Source organism: Macaca thibetana, chromosome 6 (assembly GCF_024542745.1).
Source record: "Macaca thibetana thibetana isolate TM-01 chromosome 6, ASM2454274v1, whole genome shotgun sequence".
Taxonomy (NCBI): Eukaryota; Metazoa; Chordata; class Mammalia; order Primates; family Cercopithecidae; genus Macaca; species Macaca thibetana.
In genome coordinates, this window is record NC_065583.1 from 31586965 (window position 1) to 31614398 (window position 27434).

Genomic DNA, 27434 nt, shown 5'->3' on the forward strand with positions numbered 1-27434 from the left:
GAAAAAATTCTTCTAGTTAAGAAACCATGTATTTTCCTTAAATTATAAATCACTACTGTAAAAGTGAAGTCTTACTGCTTTCTTAGCCCCTTGGCTAAGAGCAAGTGTACAAGTGAAGTTTTAATTGGTAAAACAAAAAACCAGATTTACATCAAAATAGAATCACACTTTAGAAATTATTGTAGAATTATCTTTAACCTCATACTAAGAAACCATTCTCACGCAGTATATATGTACTTATGCCACACTGTCTCCCATATTAATAAAAATTCTAAAATTTTACTTCTTTATATTCTCCTCCATCTATAAGTTTTCAGAATTGTTATGCCTTCCTCCTTCTTGGTAAGACATACTAACAAAAAGGCAAAAGTTGGCTGGGCGTGATGGCTCAGCATTGGGGGAGGCAGTGTTGAGAGGATCACTTGAGCCCAGGAGTTTGAGACCAACCTAGGTTGGTCATAGAGAGACCCTGTCTCTTTATAAATAAATGAGTAAATAATAAATAAGTAGACTCTGAGAAGCACAGCTCTTCTTCACACCATCTTCACTCTCCCTCCCCACTCACCTGATCTCCAACTAAAGTGAGCTACTCTTCCCCTCCTCTTGTTGGTTTGAAATGCCTGCATTAGAGAAGGTTTAATCCTGGCACTGACTCCTGGATGCCAAAGCCAGGGGCATGATGATAATGACAGATTAGTGGATTCTATGGGAGACTCAAGAATTTGATTTCTTATCCTTTCTCCTGGCTGATAATATGAAACTGTGGTCCCCAACTTTTTTCCTCCCTCCCCAACATTCCAAGACAACCACTACCTTTAGTAAGAGTCACTCAATAGATCAGTAATTCTAATGGAAGGTAAGAGACATTTAGAATTTGAGGCTGGGTGTGGTGGCTCACACCTATAATCCCAGCACTTTGGGAGGCCAAGACGGGAGGATTGCTTGAGCTCAGGAGTTTGAAACTAGCCTGGGCAACATGGCAAAACCCTATCTCTACAAAAAAAAAAAAAAAAAAAAAAAAAAATTAGCCAGGCATGGTAGCATGTGCCTGTAGTCCTAGCTACTCAGGAGGTTGAGGTACAAGGATTGCTTGAGCCAGGGAGGCGGAGGGTGCAGTGAACTAAGATAGTGCCACTGCACTCCAGCCTGGGTGACAAAGTGAGACCCTGTCTCCAAAAAAAAAAAAAAAGTGAAAAACTCCTGCACTCTCAACCCCCATTTTGTTACCTACTTGCCTCACTGCTAATGCTGACTCTGCCAATAACCAGCCACAAATAATCTCAAGCAAAGCCAAGATTTTCTGACATGTAAAATTAAGGAGTTGTACTGGGTGGTGGAGGTCCAGTGAACCAGCCTTATGTTACCTGTGGAGTCAAGGTTAAGGTTTGAATTTTGCCTCTACCCTTCATACATCCTGAACTCTCAATAAATGGTAGCTTTAATTATTGTGATTCCTACGATCCCTTACAGATATGAGATTTCATGTACTAGACTACTTTTCTAGAAATAACCAATTGTTTCATTGCTCCTTACCTGATAAACTCCAGCCATAAATGTTACAGAGCTGCCAACCATAATTGCATAGCAACTTTTGTCACATATCCTCTCTGATGTGTGATTTAATAACATGCTCCCATTTGAAACCATTCCTAAGGAAGGAGCACTATGGGCATTGTCATAGCCAGCTTTCTGTAGCTCTCGGTCAACTGTCTCACCAATCATAAGGCACAGTACTCCAAAAATGCCCACAGAGATGTGACGGGAGGTACCCAAGAGGAAATAAATGATGCTGGCAAAAAAAGATGTGTACAGACCATAGACAGGTTCTTGGCCAGCCAGCAGGGAATAAGCAATGGACTGGGGCACCAATAATATGCCCACAATCAAGCCCGACATCACATCCCCTAAAATGTTTTTCTTTAGGTCGTATTTTGGGAGCCACTGCAAAATAGGAAGGAAACCTAAAATCATATTTTTGGCTTTGGCTGGACTGCACTGGCAATTCTTCTGCAGCTTTTTAATAACAAACTCCTTGAAGTTTGTATCTGATTTCTCTTGACACTCAATAAGGATCCTATGATAAGGTCTGCATTGATCATTGGTCTCAAATTGCTTGAAGTCAGTACTTGATTCCCTTTGAAGCTCCAGATGGATCCCAGATGGAGAACTGTCATTTCCTTCAGTTGAGTCTCTGGGTGAAAGGTCATGTTGCTCTTTACTTTCCGAAGACATTTCTGGAGATAGATGGTTCAGCTTCCTACACCAGAGAAAATGCCAGTGTAAATACCAGTGTTCATCAATAAAGTAATTCTCAGTGCTCACACAGACTAACAATTCTACTTGTCATTGCATGAGAGTTCAGAGGAATTCCATTTTGGAATAGGTATCTTATGTCCCTTTTCTTTAATTGAGCCTCATTTGTCTTGGTTAGGGGAAAAAAAAAGACCAGAACCAGACCATAAATAGCCAAGTCAAAGCAAGTAACTGGCTGGGTACAGGACTTCCCAAGAGTATAAACCATTAAGGATTCTTCTCCATATATGCCTGGCTCCCCCTGACAGTTTTTCCTCCGGAAAAGATGTAAGGGCAGCCTGTCTCCTTTCCATACATATGCTACCAGTGGTCTTCTTCCCAGGTTTTTCACCTCCCAGGCAGACTGCAAAATAGGATCTGGTCTTAACCCCTACCTTAACCTTAACCCTGACCTACCAGTCCCTGAAACAAGGAAGATGGTCCTTTTTTATCTTTTGGTCCCTTTGTAAACAACCTGCTAAATGTTGAAAATAAATAGAAGAAAAAGTAGTTTGCAAGGTAAAGATAAATGTTTTTGGCAATAAAAAGAAACTAAGGCAGAATGCATTTGCATCTTTGAACAGTACTCCCTTGCTTGGTAGGAAAGAGGAGAGAAGTCAATATGAGGGTGCTGAATGTAAAGGGCATGAATAGGGTCAATGGGCCAAGTGTCTCATACATGCTGTAGAAGGTTTTGGTCTATTCCACTATGTTCTAGTATGGAGTCATCTGCCCTGTGGGCAGGGCCCACATTCATGCAAGATTCACTGTACTATTCTAAGTACACACTCTGAAACACAGGTTGAATAGAGAAATAATGTTGCCCTGCACTTCCACTGGGAGGCAATACAGGTGATCCTCCATCTCTGTGTCCTAGACTATAAAACTAATGCCATAAGATCTACCATTAGGAACTACAGGAAAATAAGGGAGGTAAGAATGCCAAAAAGAGAGAAAGGACAACAACAAATAATAAGTCTAATAACCAGAGTAAGAGAAGAAAATGAACCAGGCTCTCAAAGGATTAGAGCATAAATTGTTTACCAACTACTTCACGAATTAGTGCCTTTACATACGCTGTTTACTTAGCTTAGAATGGCCATCTACCTCTTCGCCTGTCATGATCCTAATAATTTTTTTAAAACCCAGTTACAATGCTACCTTTTCCGAAAGCACTAACCCATCTCCCCTAGCCCAAACGAAATACTACACCCTCTGTGTCCCATAGCATGTTGCACCTCCATCATAGTACTAACCACACCCTTGTATTAGTGGAGTAGGAATCTCTCTAGCTCCTGGAGGAAAGACATGTTGTTCATCAGTGTAATCTGAATGTAATGTAGTAACACTGAGATAGCAGGCTTACAAAACATTTGAATGAATGAATGAACAAATGAACAAACATTTGTGACTGTGGCCAGATAGAGACAATTCTTTTTTTTTGAGATAGAGTTTCACTCTGTCGCCCAGGCTGGAGTGCAGTGGTTCTATCTTGGCTCACTGCCACCTCTGCCTCCTGGGTTCAAGCAATTCTCCTATCTCAGCATCCTGAGTAGCTGGGATTACAAGTACAAGCCACCACCCCTGGCTAATTTTTGCATTTTTAGTAGAGACAGGGTTTCACCATATTGGTCAGGCTAGTCTCAAACTCCTAACCTCAGGTGATCCACCGCCTCAGCCTCCCAAAGTGCTGGGAATACAGGCACGAGCCACTGCGCCCAGCTGAGACAATATATTTTAGATGAAGGACTCAGGAAGTTTCTTGTTTTGGAACTGACAGAAAAATGGGCCCTTGTGAGGTTCCATAAACCTAATGTTACAAACTGCCAAAATCCAGGACCTATGACTTATTCAAGAACACAAGATATGTAAAAGTAACCCATATTCATTTTGTTTAGGTTTAACAAGAGTAAATATTTTAATGGTCTTCTGAAGTAGATAAGGAAAGAAAGAATAGACTAAGGTGACCACTGGCCCCGAGAAAATCAATCAGGTTGATGGATACACCCAGCAGCTCTTTGCTCCACAATGCAACCAGTCTGCGACTTTCCTGTCATTTCCTGCTTTCTTGAGCTAGCTTGAGTGCACCAATGTCCTGTTTTGGAGAGCTCTTGGTGATTTCTGGGTCAAAAGGTTTTTACAAACTTAAGATATGCAAAAGACACATAAGAAAAAACTAATGGAATCCAAACCTTGCCCTATATGGCTGCTATCTGGGAAGAATATAGATAAAAATTAATACTAGAAAGTAAAACAAAGAAATGGAAACTGTAAGAGAAAAATCAAACAAGGAATGCTAAAAGTGAAAAACACAGTAACAGAGATGATGAATACCTCTGATAGGATCATTAGTAGACCTGAAAGCTAAAGAAAGAATCAATGAACTCAAAGACAGGTAAATAGAAATTACCTAAACTAAAACGCAGAAACAGTTTAAATAACAAAACAAAACAAAACAAAAAACCCCCAATGTCAACAATGTAACATAACATCCAAGAGCTGTGGGACACATCAAAGTATCAAACATATGCATAATTAGTATACCAAAAGAGAGAGAATGGGCAGAAGAAATATTTCAAGATACAATGGCCAAGAAATTTCCAAAATTAATGAGAGACATCAAAATATAGATCCAAGTCACCTGAGGTCAGGAAGTTGACAACAGCCTGACCAACATGGTGAAACCCGGCCTCCACTAAAAATACAAAATTAGCCCGGCGTGGTGGCACACACCTGTAATCCCAGCTACTCGGGAGGCTGAGGCAGGAGAATCGTTGGAACCCAGGAACTGGAGGTTGCAGTGAGCCAAGATCATGCCATTGCACTCCAGTCTGGGCAACAAGAGGAAAACTCCTTCTTAAGAAAAAAAAAAAAAAAAAGAAAAGAAAAGAAAAGAAAAGAAAAAAGGCCGGGTGCGGTGTCTCACGCCTGTAATCCCAACACTTTCGGAGCTCAAGGCAGGCGGATCACAAGGTCAAGAGATCAAGACCTTCCTGGCCAACATTGTGAAACCCTGTCTCTACTAAAAAAATACAAAAATGAGCTGGGCATGGTGGCGTGTGCCTGTTGTCCCAGCTACTCAGGAGGCTGAGGCAGGAGAATTGCCTGAACCAGGGAGGCAGAGGTTGCAGTGAGCCAAGATGGCACCACTGCACTCTAGCATGGCAACAAAGCAAGACTCCGTCTCAAAAAAAAAAATTTATATATATATATGTATGTGTATATATATATAATATATAACAAATATAATATATAATCTATCTCCAAGAATTTCAGAGAATTCCAAGAAGAGTAAATACAAAAACAAAAAGAAAACAAAAACCCTCACCTACACATATGACATTCAAGCTGCTGAAAACAAAGATAAAGAGAAAATCCTGAAGACAAAGAAAAAACATATATTACTTATACAGAAACAAAAATAAGAATTATAGCAGACTTCTTATTGGAAATCATGGAGGCCAGAACATGATGGAGTGGTATCTTTATATCACAGAAATATGTATCTTTTTTAGAAATAGGGTCTTAACCTGTCGCCCAGGCTGAAGTGCAGTGGCATGCAATTATGGCTCACTGTGGCCTTGAACTCCTGGGCTCAAGTGATTGTCCCACCTCAGCCTCCTGAGTAGCGAAGATTACAGGTGTGCACCACCACGCCTGGCTAATTTTTAAACTTTTTTTGTGGAGACATGGTCTTGCTACTAAGCTCCCCAGGCTGGTCCCCAAACTCTTAGCCTCAAGTGATCCTCCCACCCTGACCTCCCAAAGTGCTAGGATTACAGGTGTGAGCCACCCCGTCTGACCCCAGAAATATAACTTTTAACACAGAATTCTTTACCTAGAAAAAATATTTTAAAAGATAAGAGGCCAGGCTGATGGTGTGTGCCTGTGGCCCCAGCTACTTGGGAGGCTGAGATAGGAGGACTGCTTGAGCCTAAGAGGTTGAGGCTGCAATGAGCCATGGTCACACCACTGCACTTTAGCCTGGGTGACAGAGAGAGACTCTGTCATATGAAATAAAATAAAATAAAATAAAATATGAAAAAGAAATAAAAACTTTCTCAGATAAACACTGAGAGGATTTAAGGCCAGCCAACCAGCACCATATATATGTGGGCAGAAGGGGAGAGAGAAAGGAGGGGAGACAGGGAGAGAGACAGAGAGGGAGTGGGAAGGAGAAGAGGAGAGAGGGAGAAAGAGAGAAACAGGCAGAGAGACACACACAGAGAGAGACAGTTTCAGGAAGGTTCTTCAGCCAAAAAGAATACACCAATCAGAAATTCAGTTCTACATAACGAAGTCCAGGAAATGGAACAAATGAAGATAAGGTAAAATTCATTTTTTCAATTAAAAAATTTTTAATTGCTCTAAAAGGTAACTGTTTAAACCAAAAATGGGAATGTACTTTACAGCATATGCAAAATAAATGTGTGACAACAATCACACAGAATGAGAGGGGGAATTAGGAATTTTAAAGTTTTTTAAAAATTTTCTGATTATTATTTTTTAAATAGAGATGAGGTCTCACTATATATTGCCCAGGCTGGTCTCAAACTCCTGGGCTCAAGTGATCCTCCTACTTTGGTCTCCCAAAGTGCTGGGATTACAGACATGAGCCACCATGCCCAGCAAACTATAAGGTCTTACACTAGATATGAAATGGTATCTTATTTGAACATAGGCTCTGATTAAAGATGTACATTTAAACCTAAGAGTAACCACTACATTTTTTTTTTTTTTTTTTTTTTTTTTTTTTTTTTTTTTTGAGACGGAGTCTCGCTCTGTCGCCCAGGCTGGAGTGCAGTGGCCAGATCTCAGCTCACTGCAAGCTCCGCCTCCTGGGTTCCCGCCATTCTCCTGCCTCAGCCTCCCGAGTAGCTGGGACTACAGGCGCCGCCACCGCGCCCGGCTAGTTTTTAGTATTTCTTAGTAGAGACGGGGTTTCACCGTGTTAGCCAGGATGGTCTCGATCTCCTGACCTCGTGATCCACCCATCTCCGCCTCCCAAAGTGCTGGGATTACAGGCTTGAGCCACCGCGCCCGGCCACCACTACATTTTTTAAAAAGGTATAAATAATAATAGTGGAGATAAAATAGAATCATAAAAAACTCTCAACTCAAGAGAAAGTAAAGGAAGGTAATACAAAAAAAACAGATGGAACAAATGGAAAATAGCTAGTAAGATGGTAGAGTTTAATCCAAACATATCATATTAAATACGAATGGTCTAAACATGCTAATTAAAAGTGGAGACTGTCAGATAGGATTAAAAAATAAGACCCAAGTATATGCTGTCTACTTGAAACCCACTTTAAATATAAAGACATACATAGGTTAAAAGTGAAAGGACTGGCTCAATTTAGTAATTTATTCAGCCTATAAATGACAGAGCAAGGTAATAAATATGCATATTTTGGGATCCCAAGAATAGATCCTTTTTTAATATGGTACTATTCCTACCACCTATCTAATTAGCTTCTCTAATTTCAGATATTTCTGAACACCTTAAAATTCAGCTACTCTACACATTCCGGTTTCACCTAGCTGCTAAGCAAAGTGATCCAGTAATAATATCAACAATCTTGATCCCAACTCTCTGTCTCTCTACATTCATGGCCATGGTCCCTTCCCATCTCTAGCTCTTAGAAACTTACGTATTCACTCAGAAACAGTCAAAAAGTAGAACTAATTCAGCCACCAGTCTGAACCCACAAAGTTCCATAATCATGCTTTGTTTTACCTCTGTATGTATGCTACAAACTCACTGCTAAATAAAACTAGAAGCTGCTGACTACTATGATTATGGCATCTAAGCAGGGGAGAAATCTGAAAGAGTTTAAGAATAGTTTGTTTAGACAGTTTTTAAGGGAGGAATGTATCTTAACCTGGGCTCTGAAGTCTAGGTCAGGTTTGTAAGGATGAGAGAAGACTTGGAATATGGGTGAGGGAGAAGAAAACACAAACAGCAATAGTTCTAATGTTGGAGGAACAGAATCAGAAATGAGAATGTTATGTTTAAAATGGAGAATGGGGAAGCGTCCAAGATGGCCGAATAGGAACAGCTCCAGTCTACAGCTCCCAGCTTGAGCGACGCAGAAGACGGGTGATTTCTGCATTTCCAACTGAGCTTTGAGGAGGGTAGTGGTTCTCCCAGCATGGAGTCTGAAATCTGAGAACAGACAGACTGCCTCCTCAAGTGGGTCTCTGACCCCCAAGTAGCCCAACTGGGGGGCACCTCACAGTAGTGGCTGACTGACACCTCACATGGCCGGGTGCCCCTTTGAGACGAAGCTTCCAGAGGAACGATTAGGCAGCAACATTTGCTGTTCTGCAATATTTGCTGTTCTGCAGCCTCTGCTGGTGACACCCAGGCAAACAGGGTCTTGAGTGACCTCCAGCAAACTTCAACAGACCTGCAGCTGAGGGTCCTGACTGTTAGAAGGAAAACTAACAAACAGAAAGGACATCCACACCAAAACCCCATCTGTACGTCACCATCATCAAAGACCAAAGATAGATAAAACCACAAAGATGGGGAGAAACTAGAGCAGAAAAGCTGAAAATTCTAAAAATCAGAGCGCTTCTTCTCCTCCAAAGGAATGCAGCTCCTCGCCAGCAACACAGCAAAGATGGACGGAGAATGACTTTGATGAGTGGAGAGAAGAAAGCTTCAGACGATCAAACTTCTGCGAACTAAAGGAAGATGTTCAAACCCATCGCAAAGAAGCTAAAAACCTTGAAAAAAGATTAGACGAATGGCTAACTAGAATAACCAGTGTAGAGAAGTCCTTAAATGACCTGATAGAGATGAAAACCATGGCACAAGAACTACGTGACGCATGCACAAGCTTCAGTAGCCAATTCGATCAACTGGAAGAAAAGGTATCAGTGACTGAAGATCAAATGAGTGAAATGAAGCAAGAAGAGAAGTTTAGAGAAAAAAGAGTAAAAAGAAACGAACAAAGCCTCTAAGAAATATGTGAAAAGACCAAATCTACGTCTCATTGGTGTTACTGAAAGTGACAGGGAGAATGGAACCAAGTTGGAAAACACTTGGCACGATATTATCCAGGAGAACTTCCCCAACCTAGCAAGGCAGACCAACATTCAAATTCAGGAAATACAGAGAACGCCACAAAGATACTCCTCAAGAAGAGCAATTCCAAGACACCTGATTGTCAGATTCACCAAAGTTGAAATGAAGGAAAAAATGTTAAGGGCAGCCAGAGAGAATGGTCAGGTTACCCACAAAGGGAAGCCCATCAGACTAACAGCGGATCTCTTGGCAGAAATGCTACAAGCCAGAAGACAGTGGGGGCCAATATTCAACATTCTTAAAGAAAAGAATTTTCAACCCAGAATTTCATATCCAGCCAAACTAAGCTTCATCAGTGAAGGAGAAATAAAATCCTTTACAGACAAGCAAATGCTGAGAGATTGTGTCACCACCAGGCCTACCTTACAAGAGCTCCTGAAGGAAGCACTAAACATGGAAAGGAACAACCGGTACCAGCCACTGCAAAAACATGCCAAATTGTAAAGACCATCGATACTAGGAAGAAACTGCATCAACTAACGAGCAAAATAACCAGCTAACATCATAATGATAGGATCAAGTTCACACATAACAATATTAACCTTAAATGTAAATGGGCTAAATGTTCCAATTAAAAGACACAGACTGGCACACTGGATAAACAGTCAAGACCCATCAGTGTGCTGTATTCAGGAGACCCATCTCACATGCAGAGACACACATAGGCTCAAAACAAAAGGATGGAGGAAGATCTACCAAGCAAGTGGAAAACAAACAAACAAAAAAAGCAGGGGTTGCCATCCTAGTCTCTGATAAAACAGACTTTAAACCAACAAAGATCAAAAGAGTTAAAGAAGGCCATTACATAATGGTAAAGGGATCAATTCAACAAGAAGAGCTAACTATCCTAAATATATATGCACCCAATACAGGAGCAACCAGATTCATAAAGCAAATCCTTAGAGACCTACAAAAAGACTTAGATTCCCACACAATAATAATGGGAGAATTTAACACCCCACTGTCAACATTAGACAGATCAAAGAGATAGAAAGTTAACAAGGATATCTAGGAATTCAACTCAGCTCTGCACCAGGCGGACCTAATAGACTCTACAGAACTCTCCACCCCAAAGCAACAGAATATACATTCTTCTCAGCACCACATCGCACTTATTCCAAAATTGACCACATAGTTGGAAGTAAAGCACTCCTCAGCAAATGTAAAAGAACAGAAATTATAACAAACTGTCTCTCAGACCACAGTGCAATCAAACTAGAACTCAGGATTAAGAAACTCACTCAAGGCCGGGCGCGGTGGCTCAAGCCTGTAATCCCAGCACTTTGGGAGGCCAAGGCGGGTGGATCACGAGGTCGGGAGATCGAGACTATCCTGGCTAACATGGTGAAACCCCATCTCTACTAAAAATACAAAAAACTAGCCGGGCGTGGTGGCGGGCGCCTGTAGTCTCAGCTACTTGGGAGGCTGAGGCGGGAGAATGGCGTGAACCTGGGAGGCGGAGCTTGCAGTAAGCCGAGATCACGCCACTGCACTCTAGCCTGGGAGACACAGCGAGACTCCGTCTCAAAAAAAAAAAAAAAAAAAAAGAAACTCACTCAAAACCGCTCAACTACATGGAAAACTGAACAACCTGCTTCTGAATGACTACTGAGTACATAACGAAATGAAGGCAGAAATAAAGATGTTCTTTGAAACCAATGAGAACAAAGACATAACATACCAGAATCTCTGGGACACATTTAAAGCAGTGTGTAGAGGGAAATTTATAGCACTAAATGCCCACGATAGAAAGCAGGAAAGATCTAAAACTGACACCCTAACATCACAATTAAAAGAACTGAAGAAGCAAGAGCAAACACATTCAAAAGCTAGCAGAAGGCAAGAAATAACTAAGATCAGAGCAGAACTGAAGGAGATAGAGACACAAAAAAACCCTTCAAAAAAAATCAATGAATCCAGGAGCTGGTTTCTTGAAAAGATCAACAAAATTGATAGACTGCTAGCAAGACTAATAAAGAAGAAAAGAGAGAAGAATCAAATAGATGCAATAAAAAACGATAAAGGGGTTATCACCACTGATCCCACAGAAATACAAACTACCATCAGAGAATACTATAAACACCACTACACAAATAAACTAGAAAATCTAGAAGAAATGGATAAATTCCTGGACACATACACCCTCCCAAGACTAAGAGAGGAAGAGGTTGAATCCCTAAATAGACCAATAACAGGCTCTGAAATTGAGGCAATAATTAATAGCCTACCAACCAAAAAACTCCAGGACCAGATGGATTCACAGCCGAATTCTACCAGAGGTACAAGGAGGAGTTGGTACCATTCCTTCTGAAACTATTCCAATCAATAGAAAAAGACGGAATCCTCCCTAACTCATTTTATGAGGCCAACATCATCCTGATACCAAAGCCTGGCAGAGACACAACAAAAAAAGAGAATTTTAGACGAATATCCCTGATGAACATCGATACAAAAATCCTCAATAAAATACTGCCAAACCGAACCCAGCAGCACATCAAAAAGCTTATCCACCATGATCAAGTGGGCTTCAGCCCTGGGATGCAAGGCTGGTTCAACATACACAAATCAATAAACGTAATCCATCATATAAACAGAACCAAAGACAAAACCCACATGATTCTCAATAGATGCAGAAAAGGCCTTCGACAAAATTCAACAGCCTTCACGCTAAAAACTATCAATAAATTAGGTATTGATGGGACGTATCTCAAAATAATAAGAGCTATTTATGACAAACCCACAGCCAATATCATACTGAATGGGCAAAAACTGGAAGTATTCCCTTTGAAAACTGGCACAAGACAGGGATGCCCTCTCTCACTACTCCTATTCAACACAGTGTTGGAAGTTCTGGCCAGGGCAATCAGGCAGGAGAAAGAAATAAAGGGTATTCAATTAGGAAAAGAAGAAGTCAAATTGTCCCTGTTTGCAGATGACATGATTGTATATTTAGAAAACCCCATCATCTCAGCTTAAAATCTCCTTAAGCTGATAAGCAACTTCAGCAAAGTCTCAGGATACAAAATCAATGTGCAAAAATCACAAGCATTCCTATACACCAATAACAGACAAACAGAGAGCCAATCATGAGTGAACTCCCATTCACAACTGCTTCAAAGAGAATAAAATACCTAGGAATTCAACTTACAAGGGATGTGAAGGACCGCTTCAAGGAGAACTACAAACCACTGCTCAACGAAATAAAAGAGGACACAAACAAATGGAAGAACATTCCATGCTCATGGCTAGGAAGAATCAATATCGTGAAAATGCCCATACTGCCCAAGGTAATTTATAGATTCAATGCCATCCCCATCAAGCTACCAATGATTTTCTTCACAGAATTGGAAAAAACTACTTTAAAGTTCATATGGAACCAAAAAAGAGCCCGCACTGCCAAGACAATCCTAAGCCAAAAGAACCAAAGCTGGAGGCATCATGCTACCTGACTTCAAACTATATTACAAGGCTACAGTAACCAAAACAGCATGGTACTGGTACCAAAACAGAGATATAGACCAATGGAACAGAACAGAGCCCTCAGAAATAACACCACACATCTACAACCATCTGATCTTTGACAAACCTGACAAAAACAAGAAATGGGGAAAGGATTCTCTATTTAATAAATGGTGCTGGGAAAACTGGCTAGCCATATGTAGAAAGCTGAAACTGAATCCCTTCCTTATACCTTATACAAAAATTAATTCAAGATGGATTAAAGACTTAAATGTTAGACCTAAAACCATAAAAACCCTAGAAGAAAACCTAGGCAATACCATTCAGGACACAGGCATGGGCAATGACTTCATGACTAAAACACCAAAAGCAATGGCAACAAAAGCCAAAATTGAGAAATGGGATCTAATTAAACTAAAGAGCTTCTGCACAGCAAAAGAAACTACCATCAGAGTGAACAGGCAACCTACAGAATGGGAGAAAAGTTTTGCAATCTACCCATCTGACAAAGGGCTAATACCCAGAACCTACAAAGAATGCAAACAAATTTACAAGAAAAAAATCAAACAACCCCATCAAAAAGTGGGCGAAGGATATGAACAGACACTTCTCAAAAGAAGACATTTATGCAGCCAACAGACACATGAAAAAATGCTCATCATCACTGGCATCAGAAAAATGCAAATCAAAACCACAATGAGATACCATCTCACACCAGTTAGAATGGCGATCATTAAAAAGTCAGGCAACACAACAGGTGCTGGAGAGGATGTGGAGAAATAGGAACACTTTTACACTGTTGGTGGGACTGTAAACTAGTTCAACCATTGTGGAAGACAGTGTGGCAATTCTCAAGGATCTAGAACTAGAAACACCATTTGACCCAGCCATCCCATTACTGGGTATATACCCAAAGAATTATAAATCATGCTGCTATAAAGACACATGCACACGTATGTTTATTGCAGCACTATTCACAATAGCAAAGACTTGGAACCAATTCAAATGCCCACCAATGATAGACTGAATTAAGAAAATGTGGCACATATACACCATGGAATACTATGCAGCCATAAAAAGGATGAGTTCATGTCCTTTGTAGGGACATGGATGAAACTGGAAACCATCATTCTTAGCAAACTATTGCAAGGACAGAAAACCAAACACCGCATGTTCTCACTCACAGTTGGGAATTGAACAATGAGAACACTGGGACACAGGAAGGGGAACATCACACACCAGGGCCTGTCATGGGCTGGTGGGATGGGGGAGGGATAGCATTAGGAGATATACCTAATGTAAAACGAGTTAATGGGTGCAGCACACCAACATGGCACATGTATACATATGTAACAAACCTGCACATTGTGCACAAGTACCCTAGAACTTAAATTAAAAAACAAACAAATAAACAAACAAAAAAAAAACAGAGAACGGTTATGGGGGATTTGTGGGAGAGGAGACTACAAACGTACCTGAGGGGGATTCTGGAGGGCCCTTTATGCTGGGTTAAGAAAGTTAGACTTAAACTGCATGAAATACATAGCCCCTGAAAGTTTTTGAGAAAGTCACTTACTTTTTTTTTTTTTTTTTTTTGAGACGGAGTCTCGCTCTGTCGCCCAGGCTGGAGTGCAGTGGCCGGATCTCAGCTCACTGCAAGCTCCGCCTCCCGGGTTTACGCCATTCTCCTGCCTCAGCCTCCCGAGTAGCTGGGACTACAGGCATCTGCCACCTCGCCCGGCTAGTTTTTTGTATTTTTTTTAGTAGAGACGGGGTTTCACCAGGTTAGCCAGGATGGTCTTGATCTCCTGACCTCGTGATCCGCCCATCTCGGCCTCCCAAAGTGCTGGGATTACAGGCTTGAGCCACCGCGCCCAGCAGAAAGTCACTTACTCTATCACTCATTTGGCAAGTAATTATATATCTTCTGGTCTGATGTTATATTATTTCATTCTCTTTGCACTAAAGCAATTAGTATTTTACCTTTTGTCTTTTACGGATAAAAAATAGTTGAAAGTGGTTTTAGACAAACAAAACTAGGCCAGGCACAGTGGCTCACACCTGTAATCCCAGCACTTCGGGAGGCTGAGATGGGTAGATTGCTTGAGGCCAGGAGTTCGAGATCGGCCTGAGCAACATGATGAAAACCCATCTCTACTGAAAATAGAAAAGTCAGCCAGGCGTGGTGGCGCATGCCTGTAATCCCAGCTACTCAGCAGGCTGAGGCAGGAGAATCGCTTGAACCTAGGAGGTGGAGGCTGAAGTGAGCTAAGATCACGCCACTGCACTCCAGCCTGGGTGACAGAATGAGACCCTGTCTCAGAAAAAAAAAAGAAAAAGAAAACTAAACTATAAACAGGTATAACCAAGACAGATTCTCCATGTATATAGTACCATCTGATCCTCTAACTCACTGTTGTCAGACAAGTCCAGGGAAGATCACAGCACTATGAAGGCCCAGGGAGGCCAAGGAGGAGCAAAGCCTTCTGTATTCCTCTCCATTTCATTCACTGATGCCTACAACCAGGATGGCACAGGCTACTTTCCAGGCCCTTGCCCTAGACTAAGAAATTAATACTGTGAGAGGACTGATCCTTTGGAGGAAAAGGATCCATGGGAGGAAAAGATAAGATGACTACTCATCAGAGGAAAACTCAGATCCATCTGTGTTAAATGGGCCTGCAACCCATACTTACTGCATGAATGTCCTTAAGTGTCAACAAGCCTTCTTCAGCTGGATTGGCTAACTTTTCTGTGTGAGCTCCTAGAGGTTGGGTACTGGTCTTCATTAAATTATAACATATTTTAAGCTCCTATTATACGCTAACCACTGTGCTAGACACAATGCATCAGAACCTAGACCCCAAACCTAGGTGTCAATCTTTATTTCCCCTATGCCATACTCCCATATATAATCCATCAGTAAGTCCTGTCTGCTGTGCCTTGAATAATATATCTATCCTCTCCCCACTGCCCAAACTATTTGTAATCTAATCACATCTCACTACTGTCCTACCATCCTCTCTCACCCGGAATATTCTAAGAGCCTACAAGATCTGAACACTGCCTCTCTTTTTGCCCTTATTTCCTACTGGCTTTTTTGCAGTTGCTGGAACATGCCAAGTTGATTCCATTATTAGGGTCACTGTACTTGCTCAAGTTGTCTTTGCCTAGAATAATCATTTCCCAGATCTATACAGGTATGTTCTCATCCTTCAGGTCTCAGCTTTTATTTTTCTTTTTTAGTGACAGGATCTCACTCTGTCACTCAGGCTAGAACGTCGTGGCATGGTCATAGCTCACTACAGCCTCAAACTCCTAGGCCCAAGCAATCCTCCCACCTCAGCCTCCCAAGTAGCTAGGGCTACAGGTACACACCATGATACCTGGCTAATTTATTTTATGTCTTTGTAGAGACACGGTCTTTCTATGTTTCCCAGGCTGGTCTCAAACTCCTGGTCTCAATCAGTTCTTCCACTTCTGCCTCCCAAAGTGCTGGGATGACAGGTGTGAGCCACCATGCCTGGCCTCAGTTTATATGTCAGCTCCTCACAGAAACCCTCCTTGACCATCCCAACCAGATAAAATAACACCTCCTTCCCAGCATCCTCTATATCCTTACCTGGCTTTATTTTCTTCATAGCACTTCAGACTTCTGAATTTATATTATTTACAAGCAAAACTATTACAGTCTTTCTCGTACTTATTATGTTTCCATTATCAAGAAAAATGCTTAGCACATATAGTAAAGGTTCAGTAAATCCTTGCTAAAATGAATAAGAACCCAATTTCTACCCACAATCAGTGGATCCAGACAGAGTTGAAACAGTAGTCTAGGTACTATAACAGAAAGGTTTAGAGTATTCTGAGAGTAGAGAATAGGCTGCAGGCCAGTGTGAAGTAGGCAGCTGCAACGTTAATAAAAAGGGAAAAGATAACTCAGTCAAGTCAAAGATCACAGTATAGTCCAAGACCCAGGAAAAAGTCACACCAGGTTCCAGGGGCGAAGTTGTAGGAGATAAGGCTGGAGTCAAAGATTAGTTTTTACGTAATCCCAAGAAGTCACGAGTTCATCCTTTAAGCTACAGTTACCAAAGGCCTAACCTCCAAGACAGGATAGGGCAGGAGGTTTGCCATTTCAGTGGTACAATTAGATAAGAAGTGGTGCTTAAACGACATACACAGACAAATCTAAGATGAATTCTGAGGGACCACACAAAAGGAAGGATGATATATAGGAAGATGGAGAAGAAAATGGAAAGATAGGAAGCAGCAAAAAATCTGACTTTGGGTTTTTTAGATTTGAGATTTCTGTAATATGTCCAGATGGTATGTCCAGCAGGCAATTAGAAATGTGGTTCTCAAGTACAGGAGAGAAGCCAAAATTGGAAAAATAAATAGGGTGGAGGGAAAGGTATACAGTATCTCATTCTCATCTGAATTCCATTTATATGTTCAATAAATGTTTGTTGAATATGTGCTTTATCTTCCTAACTAGATTAAAATTATTCAAGATGTTCTCCACTTTTTGTGTACTATCGTAATACCTAGCATAGAATTAGGCACATACAGGAAGTATCTAATAAATCATTTTTGATGGAAAGATTGGTTTTTATTTTAAAAAGTTATTTTAACGAAAAATTCTCCAAGAAGAATTAGCTTTGATTTTTGCTGGACAAAATTTTGATTTTTGTTTCTTTAAAAGACAATTGAGGCTGGGCGCAGTGGCTCATACCTGTAATCCCAGCACTTCGGGAGGCCAAGGTGGGTGAATCGCTTGAGGTCAGGAGTTCGAGACCAGCCTGGGCAACATGGCAAAACCCTGTCTCTACCAAAAATGCAAAAATTAGCTGGGTGTGGTGGTACGCACATGCGCACCTGTAATCCCAGCTACTCAGGAAGCTGAGGCACAAAGAATTGCTTGAACCCAGGAGGTGGAGGTTGCAGTGAGCCAAGATTGTGCCACTGCACTCCAGCCTGGGCAACAGAGCGAGAGTCCGTCTCAAAAAAAGGACAATTGAGGCCAGGCGCGATGGCTCACACCTGTAATCCCAACACTTTGGGAGGCCAAGGCAGGCGGATCACGAGATCAGGAGATCAAGACCATCCTGGCTAACACGATGAAACCCCGTCTCTACTAAAAAAAAATAAAAAAAAAAAAAAAAAAAAAAATTAGCCAGGCGAGGTGGTGGGCGCCTGTAGTCCCAGCTGCTCTGGAGGCTGAGGCAGGCGAATGGCGTGAACCCGGGAGGCAGAGCTTGCAGTAAGCGGAGATCGCGCCACTGCACTCCAGCCTGGGTGACAAAGCAAGATTCTGTCTCAAAAAAAAAAAAAAAAAAAAGAAGAAAAAAAGACAGTTGATACATATTGCTGGTAGAAATGTAAAACGGTGTTAACACTGTGAAACACAGTTTGGTGGTTCCTCAAAAAGTTAAACACAGCACTGCTATATGACCTAGCAATTCCGCTTATACTCAAAGGACTAAAAACTGTAACTCAAACAGTATTTGTATACTAATGTTCATAACAACACTATTTACAATAGTCAAAAGGTGAAAACAATCCAAGTGTCCATCAACAGATGAACAGATAAAGCATGGTATAACCATCATATGGAATATTATTTGACTATTAAAAAGGAATTAAGTTCTGATACTCTTCATCTACAGCACGTGTGAACCTTAACACCATTATGTTAAGCAAAAGACAGACATGATGCAAACTAAAAAAAAAAAAAGAAAAGAAAAGAAAAAAGACCTAGATCTTAAAAAAAAAAAAAAAAAGACACAAAAGGACAAGTATTGAATGATTCTACCTATACAAAATATCTAGAAAAGGCAAAATGGGCCAGGCAGGGTGGCTCATGCTTATAATCCCAGCACTTTGGGAGGCTGGGGAAGGAGGATTGCTTGAGTCAAGGAGGTCAAGGTTGAAGTGAGCTATGATCATGCCACTGCACTCTAGTCCAGGTGACAGAACGACAACAATACAAACACACAGAGACAGAGAGAGAGAGAATAGGCATATTCATAAAGACAGAAGATAAGAGTTTACTGGGTACTGGGGGAAGTGGTGAGTTACTGGTTATAGAGTTTCAATTTCAAGTTTTGGAAATAAATAGTAGTAATGGTTACACACCATTATGCACATACTTCATGCCACTGCATCGTACACTGTATTAATATTAGATGGAGATTTCAGGGACAAAAACTTTACAAAATGCAAACTAATCAGTCCTCAAGTTCATTTCCTGACACCTCCACCAAAAGAAATACATTTAAAAAGTCTATACTAATTTCTAGTGACAGAAAGTAAATCAGTGGTTATTTTGGGATAGGAAGTAAGGAAGGGTAGGAGGGAGAGATTACAAAGGGGCATGAGGAGATTCTGGGGATTGATGGATATGTTCACTATCTCGATTGCGGTGACAGTTTTTAATATATACAGAGAGTACCTTTTAAATATGTACAGTTTATTGTATGTCAGTTACACTACAATAAAGCTATAAAAATAGCTTTTTAAAAAATAAGAATTTTTATCTGAAGGAGAAAACAGTAGCTTGAATATAACCTGTTACATAATTTTCTTTTTCTTTTCTTTAAGAGACACAGTCTCACTCTGTTGCTAAGACTGCAGTGCAGTGGCCATTGATAGGCGCGATCATAGTTCACTGCTGCCTTGAACTCCTGGCCTCAAGTGATTCCCCACTTCAGCTTCCAGGTTAGCTGGTATTACGGACACATACCGCTGTACCCAACTATGTCCTTTTGTTTTCAATTGCAGTTTCTATTTTAATTCCTAAGAAATCATCACTGAATATTCCCATACTCTGGATACGCAGCCTTGGGAAATGTATTTCTTACGTCCCCAAACACATACAACTAACTTTGGGAGGAAGTACCTAAGCAATGTTTTCTTTCTTTTTGTAATATTTTTCTAAAAACAGTTATATTTAGTCTTAAAATATGACAGCTTCATTGGATATATTTGATGACATATTAATCACATACAGGTTGAGTATCCCTAATCCAAAAATCCAAAATCCGAAATGCACCAAAATCCGAAACTTTTGAGCACCAACATGATGCTCAAAAGAAATGCTCACTGGAGCAATTTGGATTTCCAGATTAGAGATGCTCAACTAGTAAGTAGAAAGCAAATATCAAAAAAAAAAAAAAAATCAGAAATCGGCAACACTGCCAGTGCCAAGCATTTCAGATAAGGGATACTCAACCTGTACTGGGATTTTCCTAAGAAACCTAGGCCATTTAAAACTGAACTTCACAACCTGTTGTGAATATGGTGTGGTATGCGTGTTTGTTTATGTGTGTTTAAGTAACTGCTTTTAACACATAACACAATCTAAAACCACAGGCAGTGAGAGTCAATAGAAAAATTAACCTGTTGTCAGGAGCCCACTCCAGGCAGTCATAACCCTCTGTCCCAACCATGAGATAGTTCAAACTAAATGATCAAATCATTAAGTAGCAGTTTTCCTGAATTACAGGTCTTTAGAGCTAGACAGAGATCAAGAAATCCAACTGCCATGATTTTTTGGTAAGAAATAAGGGTTCAGCTGGGTACCAGTGGTTTACAACTATAATCTCAGCACTTAGGGAGGCCAAGGCAGGCGGATCACTTGAGTTCAGGAGTCCAAGACCAGCCTGGCCCACATGGTGAAACTCCATCTTTACTAAACATCCAAAAATTAGCCAGGCATGGTAGCACATGCCTATAATCCCTCCTACTTGGGAGGCTGAGGGACGAGAATCACTTGAACCCAGGAGACAGAGGTTGCAGTGAGGTGAGATTGCGCCACTGCACTCTAGCCTAGGCGACAGACATGATTCTGCCTCAAAAAATAAAATAAAATAAAATAAAGGTTCGGATTAGTGAAATCGTTCGCTACTTAAAGGCAGAGATGGATCCAGAACCCAAGTATCCTGACTCCTAACCTTTTCCTCTAATGGATTGCCTATGCCAGTCTCTATAAGTGTATATACATCAGATAATTACAGGAAAACTAGAGTCAACCTAATAACAACTTAAAGATCTCAAGTTTCTGGAAAACCTGAAGTCTTAACATTGACCTGACATTAATGTGAACAAGTCAACAACCAAAGTCTCCTCTCTTATATGGAAAAATCTCAAACTAGGCTGGTAAGAACTACAGTGTAAGAAAAATATATATATATACACATATATATATTTCAATAAAAATAAACAAACTAGACTAGAATATGTAGTTTGGAAATAATTTTCCAGTACTTCACACGACTTTTCTTTTCTTTTTTTTTGTTTGAGATGGAGTCCACTCTGTTCCCTAGCCTGGAGTGCCATGGTGCGATCTCAGCTCACTGCAACCTCCACCTCCCAGGTTCAAGCGATTCTCCTGACTCAGCCTCCTGAGTAGCTGGGAATACAGGCACGTACCACCACACCTGGCTAATTTTTTCTATTTTTAGTAGAGGCGGGGTTTCACCATGTTGGCCAGGCTGGTCTTTTTTTTTTTATTTTATTTATTTTTTTTATTTTTTATTTTTATTTTTTTTTTTTTTTTTTTTTTGAGACGGAGTCTCGCTGTGTCTCCCAGGCTGGAGTGCAGTGGCGTGATCTCGGCTCACTGCAAGCTCCGCCTCCCGGGTTCACGCCATTCTCCCGCCTCAGCCTCCCAAGTAGCTGAGACTACAGGCGCCCGCCACCACGCCCGGCTAGTTTTTTGTATTTTTAGTAGAGACGGGGTTTCACCATGTTAGCCAGGATAGTCTCGATCTCCTGACCTCGTGATCCACCTGCCTCGGCCTCCCAAAGTGCTGGGATTACAGGCTTGAGCCACCGCGCCCGGCCCAGGCTGGTCTTGAACTCTGACCCCAAGTGATCCGCCCACCTTGGCCTCCCAAAGTGCTGGGATTACAGGCATGAGTTCATCGCGCCTGGCCACATGCAGCTTGTAAGCAGGGGAATCATGACTTGAACCTATACTGTTACTTGATTGCTTATTTTGAAGCTGTTTTTAAATCTTCAGAAAAATTGAAAGAATGATACATGAAACACTTACACACTAACAATTCACCTATTTAGCAATTTTATAATTCATAAGATGTTAACACACTCTCTCTCCATACTTACATGGGTTTTGTTGTTGTTTCTGAACTATTTGAAAGTTGCAGACATAGTTCAGCCTTAAACACTTTATTAAACCTACATTTTTTTTATTTTTTTAAAGTTTTATTTTGAAATAACTGTAGACTTACAGAAAAGTTGCAAAAATAGTACACAGTTCCTGTATAATGGTCACTCAGTTTCCTCTAATATTGAACCTACATTTATTTTTTATTTTTTTGAGATGGGATCTCACTCTGTCACCCAGGCTGGAGTGCAGTGGCATGATCTTGGCTCACTGCAATCTCCATCTCCCAGGTTCAAGCAATCCTCCCACCTCAGCCTCCTGAGTAGCTGGGACCACAAGTGCATGCCACCATGCCCAGCTATTTTTTTGTATTTTTTGTAGAGACACGTTTTCACCATGTTGTCCAGGACTGACTTGAACTCCTGAGCTCAAGTGATCTGCCTGCCATGGCCTCCCAAATTGCTAGCATTACAGGCGTGAGCCACGGTGCCCATCCTGAACCTACATTTTTAAAGCACTATGCCTCTTCTTCAAAAGACGCATTCATTAGCAAGATGACGTCAACCATTTCGATATGCTCCCCAAAAACCTGCACTGGCTCCCTATCTCCTACCAGATATGGTCTAAAAACGTTGGTATAAGCTTCTATGAATGAGCCTGAAACCGCCACTGTCTTGCTTCCTCCCATGCAGCCCTAATGTTCCAATCACCAGTCCATGAAAATATTAAGCAGCCTTTGCCCTCAGGGCCTTTGCTCACGTTGCCCAGCCTCAAATGACACCTTATAAATTAGTCCCTTCCTAGATACAATATATAAAATAGAGGCCAGGCACAGTGGTTCATGTCTGTAATCCCAGTGCTTTGGGAGGCCAAGGCAGGAAGATCACTTTGAGGCCAGGAGTTTGAGGCCAGCCTGGGCAACATAGCAAGGCCTCATCTGTACCAGAAAAAAAAAAGTTAAACAAAAATATAAAATAGCAGGCCGGGTGCAGGGGCTCATGCCTGTAATCCCAGCACTTTGGGGGGCCAAGGCAGGTGGATCATCTGAGGCCAGGAGTTAGAGACCAGCCTGGCCAACATGGTGGAACCCCGTCTCTACTAAAAAACACAAAAAATTAGGCCAGGCGCGGTGACTCATGCTTGTAATCCCAGTACTTTGAGAGGTGGAGGTGGGCGGACCACAAGGTGAAGAGATTGAGATCATCCTGGCCAGCATGGTGAAACCTTATCTCTACTAAAAATAGAAAAATTAGCTGCACATGGTGGCACATGCCTGTGGTCCCAGCTACTTGGGAGGCTGAGGCAGGAGAATCGCTTGAACCCGGGAGGCAGAGGTTCCAGTGAGCCAAGATTGCGCCACTGCACTCCAACCCGGAGACACAGCGAGACTCCGTCTCAACAACAACAAAAAAGAAATACAAAAAATGAGCCAGGCATGGTGTCGTGTGCCTGTAATCCCAGCTACTGGGGAGGCTGACACAGCAGAATCACTTGAACCCAGGAGGCAGAGGTTGCAGTGAGCCAAGATCGCGCCACCGCACTCCAGCCTGGGCAACAAGAGTGAAACTCTGTCTCAATAAATAAATAAATAAATAAATAATATATATATATATATATATATATATATATATATATATGCACCACTGCCATTACTGCCATTTCCATGTCTTCCTCCTGGGCCCAGCCCTGCCTTGCACTCCTATGCCCTTTGCTTTATTTTTCTCCATAGCTCTTCTCACCATTACATACTACACATTGTTAATTGTCTTTCTCATGAGGGCAGTGACTTGCTCTGTTTTGTTCAAAGCTGTATTCTCAGTGTCTTGAACATGTCTTGCACCTTATAAATGCTTGGCAAGTATCTGTTGAGTGAATTAGAATTTAACAGCTACATGATAAGGAAAAAGGAGTTACTTTCCCCATTCTCACTTAACTCTCCAACCCCACTCTTCTGCCCCCACATGCCAAAACCAAACTTACGTCAAGAAATTACAGCTTGTCAAGCATCTGCCTGGGGGTTTATGTTCTCTAAAAGCGTGATTATCCTTCTGTCAATCATGGGGAAAAAATAAAAAAAAAAAGTGTGGGCAGGGCACAGTGGCTCATGCCTGTAATCCCAGCACTTCAGGAGGCCAAGACAGGAGGATTGCTTGAGCTTAGGAATTTGAAACCTGACTGGGCAATGTGGTGAAACACCATCTGTACAAAAACTACAAAAACTAGCCAGGTATGGTAGCGTGCACCTGTGGTCCCAGCTACTCGGGAGGCTGAGGTGGAAGGATTGCTTGAACCCACAAAGTCAATGCTGCATTGAGCCTAGATCGCGCCCCTGCACTTCTAGCCTGGATGACAAAGTGAGACCTGGTCTGCAAAACAAAAGTCAAATCAGAAATATATAAAAAGTGTAATTAATGTTTTTTTCCCCTCAAAAATTACCTCTAGCCCATAGTATGTTCATCTCTAGATCTTCCCCTAGGAGGCAACACATTACAGTACAATAATTTTCAAATACAGAGAGCTGTTAGCTTCTTAGGACCACCCCTGTAAATCCAGGATGAGATCCAGGGCTCCGCACCCTAGATGATGCTGAACCAGTGAGCTTAGGACCACACTTGGACAATCACTGGATATATTCTGGAAGTCAAACAGATCTCTGTTCAGATCCCAGCTATACTGTTCAGCAGTTATATGGCACTGGGTAAAACTTCACTTTACTCAGCATCAATTTCTGACCTGTAAAATGGGGTAACATTACCTAACTTGCTGGTTTGTAAGGCTAACACAACTACCTACCACAGTGCCTGGCACATAGCATTTACTCAATAAACAATAGCTATTAGTCTCTGTCCCTTGCTATCTCCTGCCTTGAGATTCCTGTTTGTTTTTAAAGGGTTCATTCCTCTCCAACAGCTTTGGCCCTCCATTTATTATTGATTCAATTTTCAAAAACAAAAAGTTCTGCTTAATTTAGTATTGCATATCATATTAGTTGTAGATTTCACATAAAGAACTGTTGGGGATAAGGAGAAAAAACAGGTTAACTAGAATGGGTGCCGGAAGGCAATTTAAGTTCTGAACGTTTCTAACTCACTGTGGTCCCCAATCTGTGCAGGGAAGGAGCCCAGCCTGATAGTCTATGAGTTTGGAGAGCTGGGTACAAGTCCTAGCTCTGCAAAAGACTTGCTGTGTAATTTTAGGCAAGGCTCTGGGCCCTCTCTGTCTTCTCAGTGTTTCCATCCATCCAGTGAAATAATTCCAACTTAGTGTATGAATCAGAAAGAACAAGTCCTGATTTTGCACTTAATCGGGTGTGTGATTTTTTTTTTTTTTTTTTTCTTGAGATGGAGTTTCGCTCTTGTTGCCTAGGCTGTAGTGCAATGGCACAACGCAACCTCCGCCCCCCAGGTTCAAGCGATTCTCCTGCCTCAGCTTCCTGAGTAGCTGGGATTACAGGCATGCACCACCACGTCCGGTTAATTTTGTATTTTTAGTAGAGATGGGGGTTTCTCCATGTTGGCCAGGCTGGTCTCGAACTTCCGACCTCAGGTGATCCGCCCGCCTCGGCCTCCCAACGTGCTGGGATTACAGGCGTGAGCCACCACGTAACCAAGATAACCAAGCCGTCTCGCCCGTCTCGGCCTGTTTCCCCATCTGTTCGAGGTGGTGGTGGCTCCTATCTCCCGGATCCCGATTCCAGATATCTAGGTTCGAGACGGATCAACGACGACTGGAAAAGCAGCGGAGTGCGTGGCACCCGGCGAGATATGCGGGATGGAGGGTGGGTGGGCAGCCGCCAGCCAGAGGGGCGGGCCCGGATCACAGGGGTGCAGCGCCACTCGCCCGGCCCCAGACCACCCGGGAAATAACCAGAAGCACGTCCCGCTCCACGGCGGCGACCCCTGATCTAGGATTCTACCGCGCGGGGACCCAGGCAGAATGACTCTGGCAGGGGCCCGCTGACCGCGTGGCGGCCACCACCGCTCCCTCCCTCTTCCCTAGTCCTCTTCCCTAGTCCGCTTCCCAATTCTCACCTCTCGGGGCCGGGCCGCCCCACACAACCAGGCGCCGCGGCACGCGTCTTCCACCGTTGCAGGACTGAGCTGGACACCGCGGCGCCGACAGAGCTAGACCTGCCCGTCCCTTTCCCCGCCCATCGCTCGGACTCCTGAGGAGGCGGGGCCCGGCTGGCGGGACCTACGGGCGTGGCGGGGACCGGCGAAGAGGTGCCGGATGCGGAGCCAGTGCAAACGCCCGCGGCCGAGGCCGTCACGTAGTTTTGCCGAACGAGCGACGCTACCACCAGCCAATAACTCCGCCCAGACCGGGGAGGGTGCCGCCCTCTGACTACTCTCCTCCTCGCGATTTGCTGCCCTGGACAGAAGAGCCCACACTTGCACGGATTCTTAGGGAGGTTCCGCCCCTGCCTTTGTGGCGTTGACTGTTCGGCTGAGAGAGCAAATGACCGGCCTCGGCGGCTAGCTTGTGGCCAGGGTGAAATAGCAGAAGAGGTGCGGAAGCACTCTGCCCATAGTTTTGAAGGGCTCAGCGTTTGCGATCGGCCACGTCTTTATCCAGTACTTCTTGGGACCCTGTTCCCTCCCACCCGCCTTTGTAGAAGGGGAAATTGAGTCCCCGAACGGGAAAAGGTCTCCTAGAATGTTAGAGGCTCTTGTCCCACTATAACTCATTTCCCATCAAAGATTCCAGTAACCAGAAGACTAAAATGTAAATTAAAAGGCCAGGCGCAGTGGCTCACGCTTGTAATCCCAGCACTTTGGGGGGCCGAGTAGGGAGGATCGCTTGAACCCAGGGGTAGACCAACCTGGGCAGTATAGCGGAACCTTGTCTCTATAAAAATTAAAATGTAAATTAAAATGTAATTGTAGTTTTTGCTAAAATCCTTAGTGGGTTTCATGGCATTTGTAGGTAAAATCAAACCCTCCCTATGCCCTCAAGTTACTGTGTGCTTCGGGCACTCATCTCTGCCCCCCTCCCTCGCTGATTTCCACCCATACTGGCCCCCTTTGCTCGCCACGCTTGTTCTCTTTAGGGACCTAAACATCGGTTCTGGCTAGTTGATTTCGGTCTCTCAGGTCTCACCCAAAACACCAGCCCTCTCCACAGCGAGGCCGTCCCTGACCACCCTGTGTAAACTAGCCAGTCAGTCACATCCTTTCAGGTCATCTTGATTTAATGATCTGCCCCGAACTGGCCACTGTTGAGTACGTATTAATTTGTTTATTCCTCACCTTGTTTGTAGCTTGCACGGGCCCACCAGATGGGGGTGAAGGAGGGCCTGTGAAGGAAGCATGATAAACTTCCTTTCCTTCCCTTTCCGGTGAACGTCTTCACAGTCATTACTTATCTAGAGATGATCCCAGGTTTCTGTTACCCATCAGATTCAGAGTTTCCAAAAAGTCATCAGCTGTCTTGGGAATCAGAAGACGAACACCTGGG

The 27434-nt window shown here is 42.5% G+C and overlaps 1 protein-coding gene across 1 annotated transcript in view; it reads right to left on the reverse strand.

Annotated features, from left to right (window-relative positions):
- Positions 1–26246, reverse strand: part of SLC26A2 (solute carrier family 26 member 2) — a 33754-nt gene extending 7508 nt beyond the window's left edge. Inside the window, exons 1-2 of the mRNA XM_050793650.1 lie at positions 26009–26246; positions 1534–2257 (exon numbers count right to left, since the gene is read on the reverse strand). Coding sequence (XP_050649607.1) covers positions 1534–2232 — 699 coding nt within the window. The 5' untranslated portion in view covers positions 2233–2257; positions 26009–26246. The remainder of the gene's footprint in view (positions 1–1533; positions 2258–26008) is intronic.
- Between the last annotated feature and the right edge of the window lie 1188 nt (positions 26247–27434).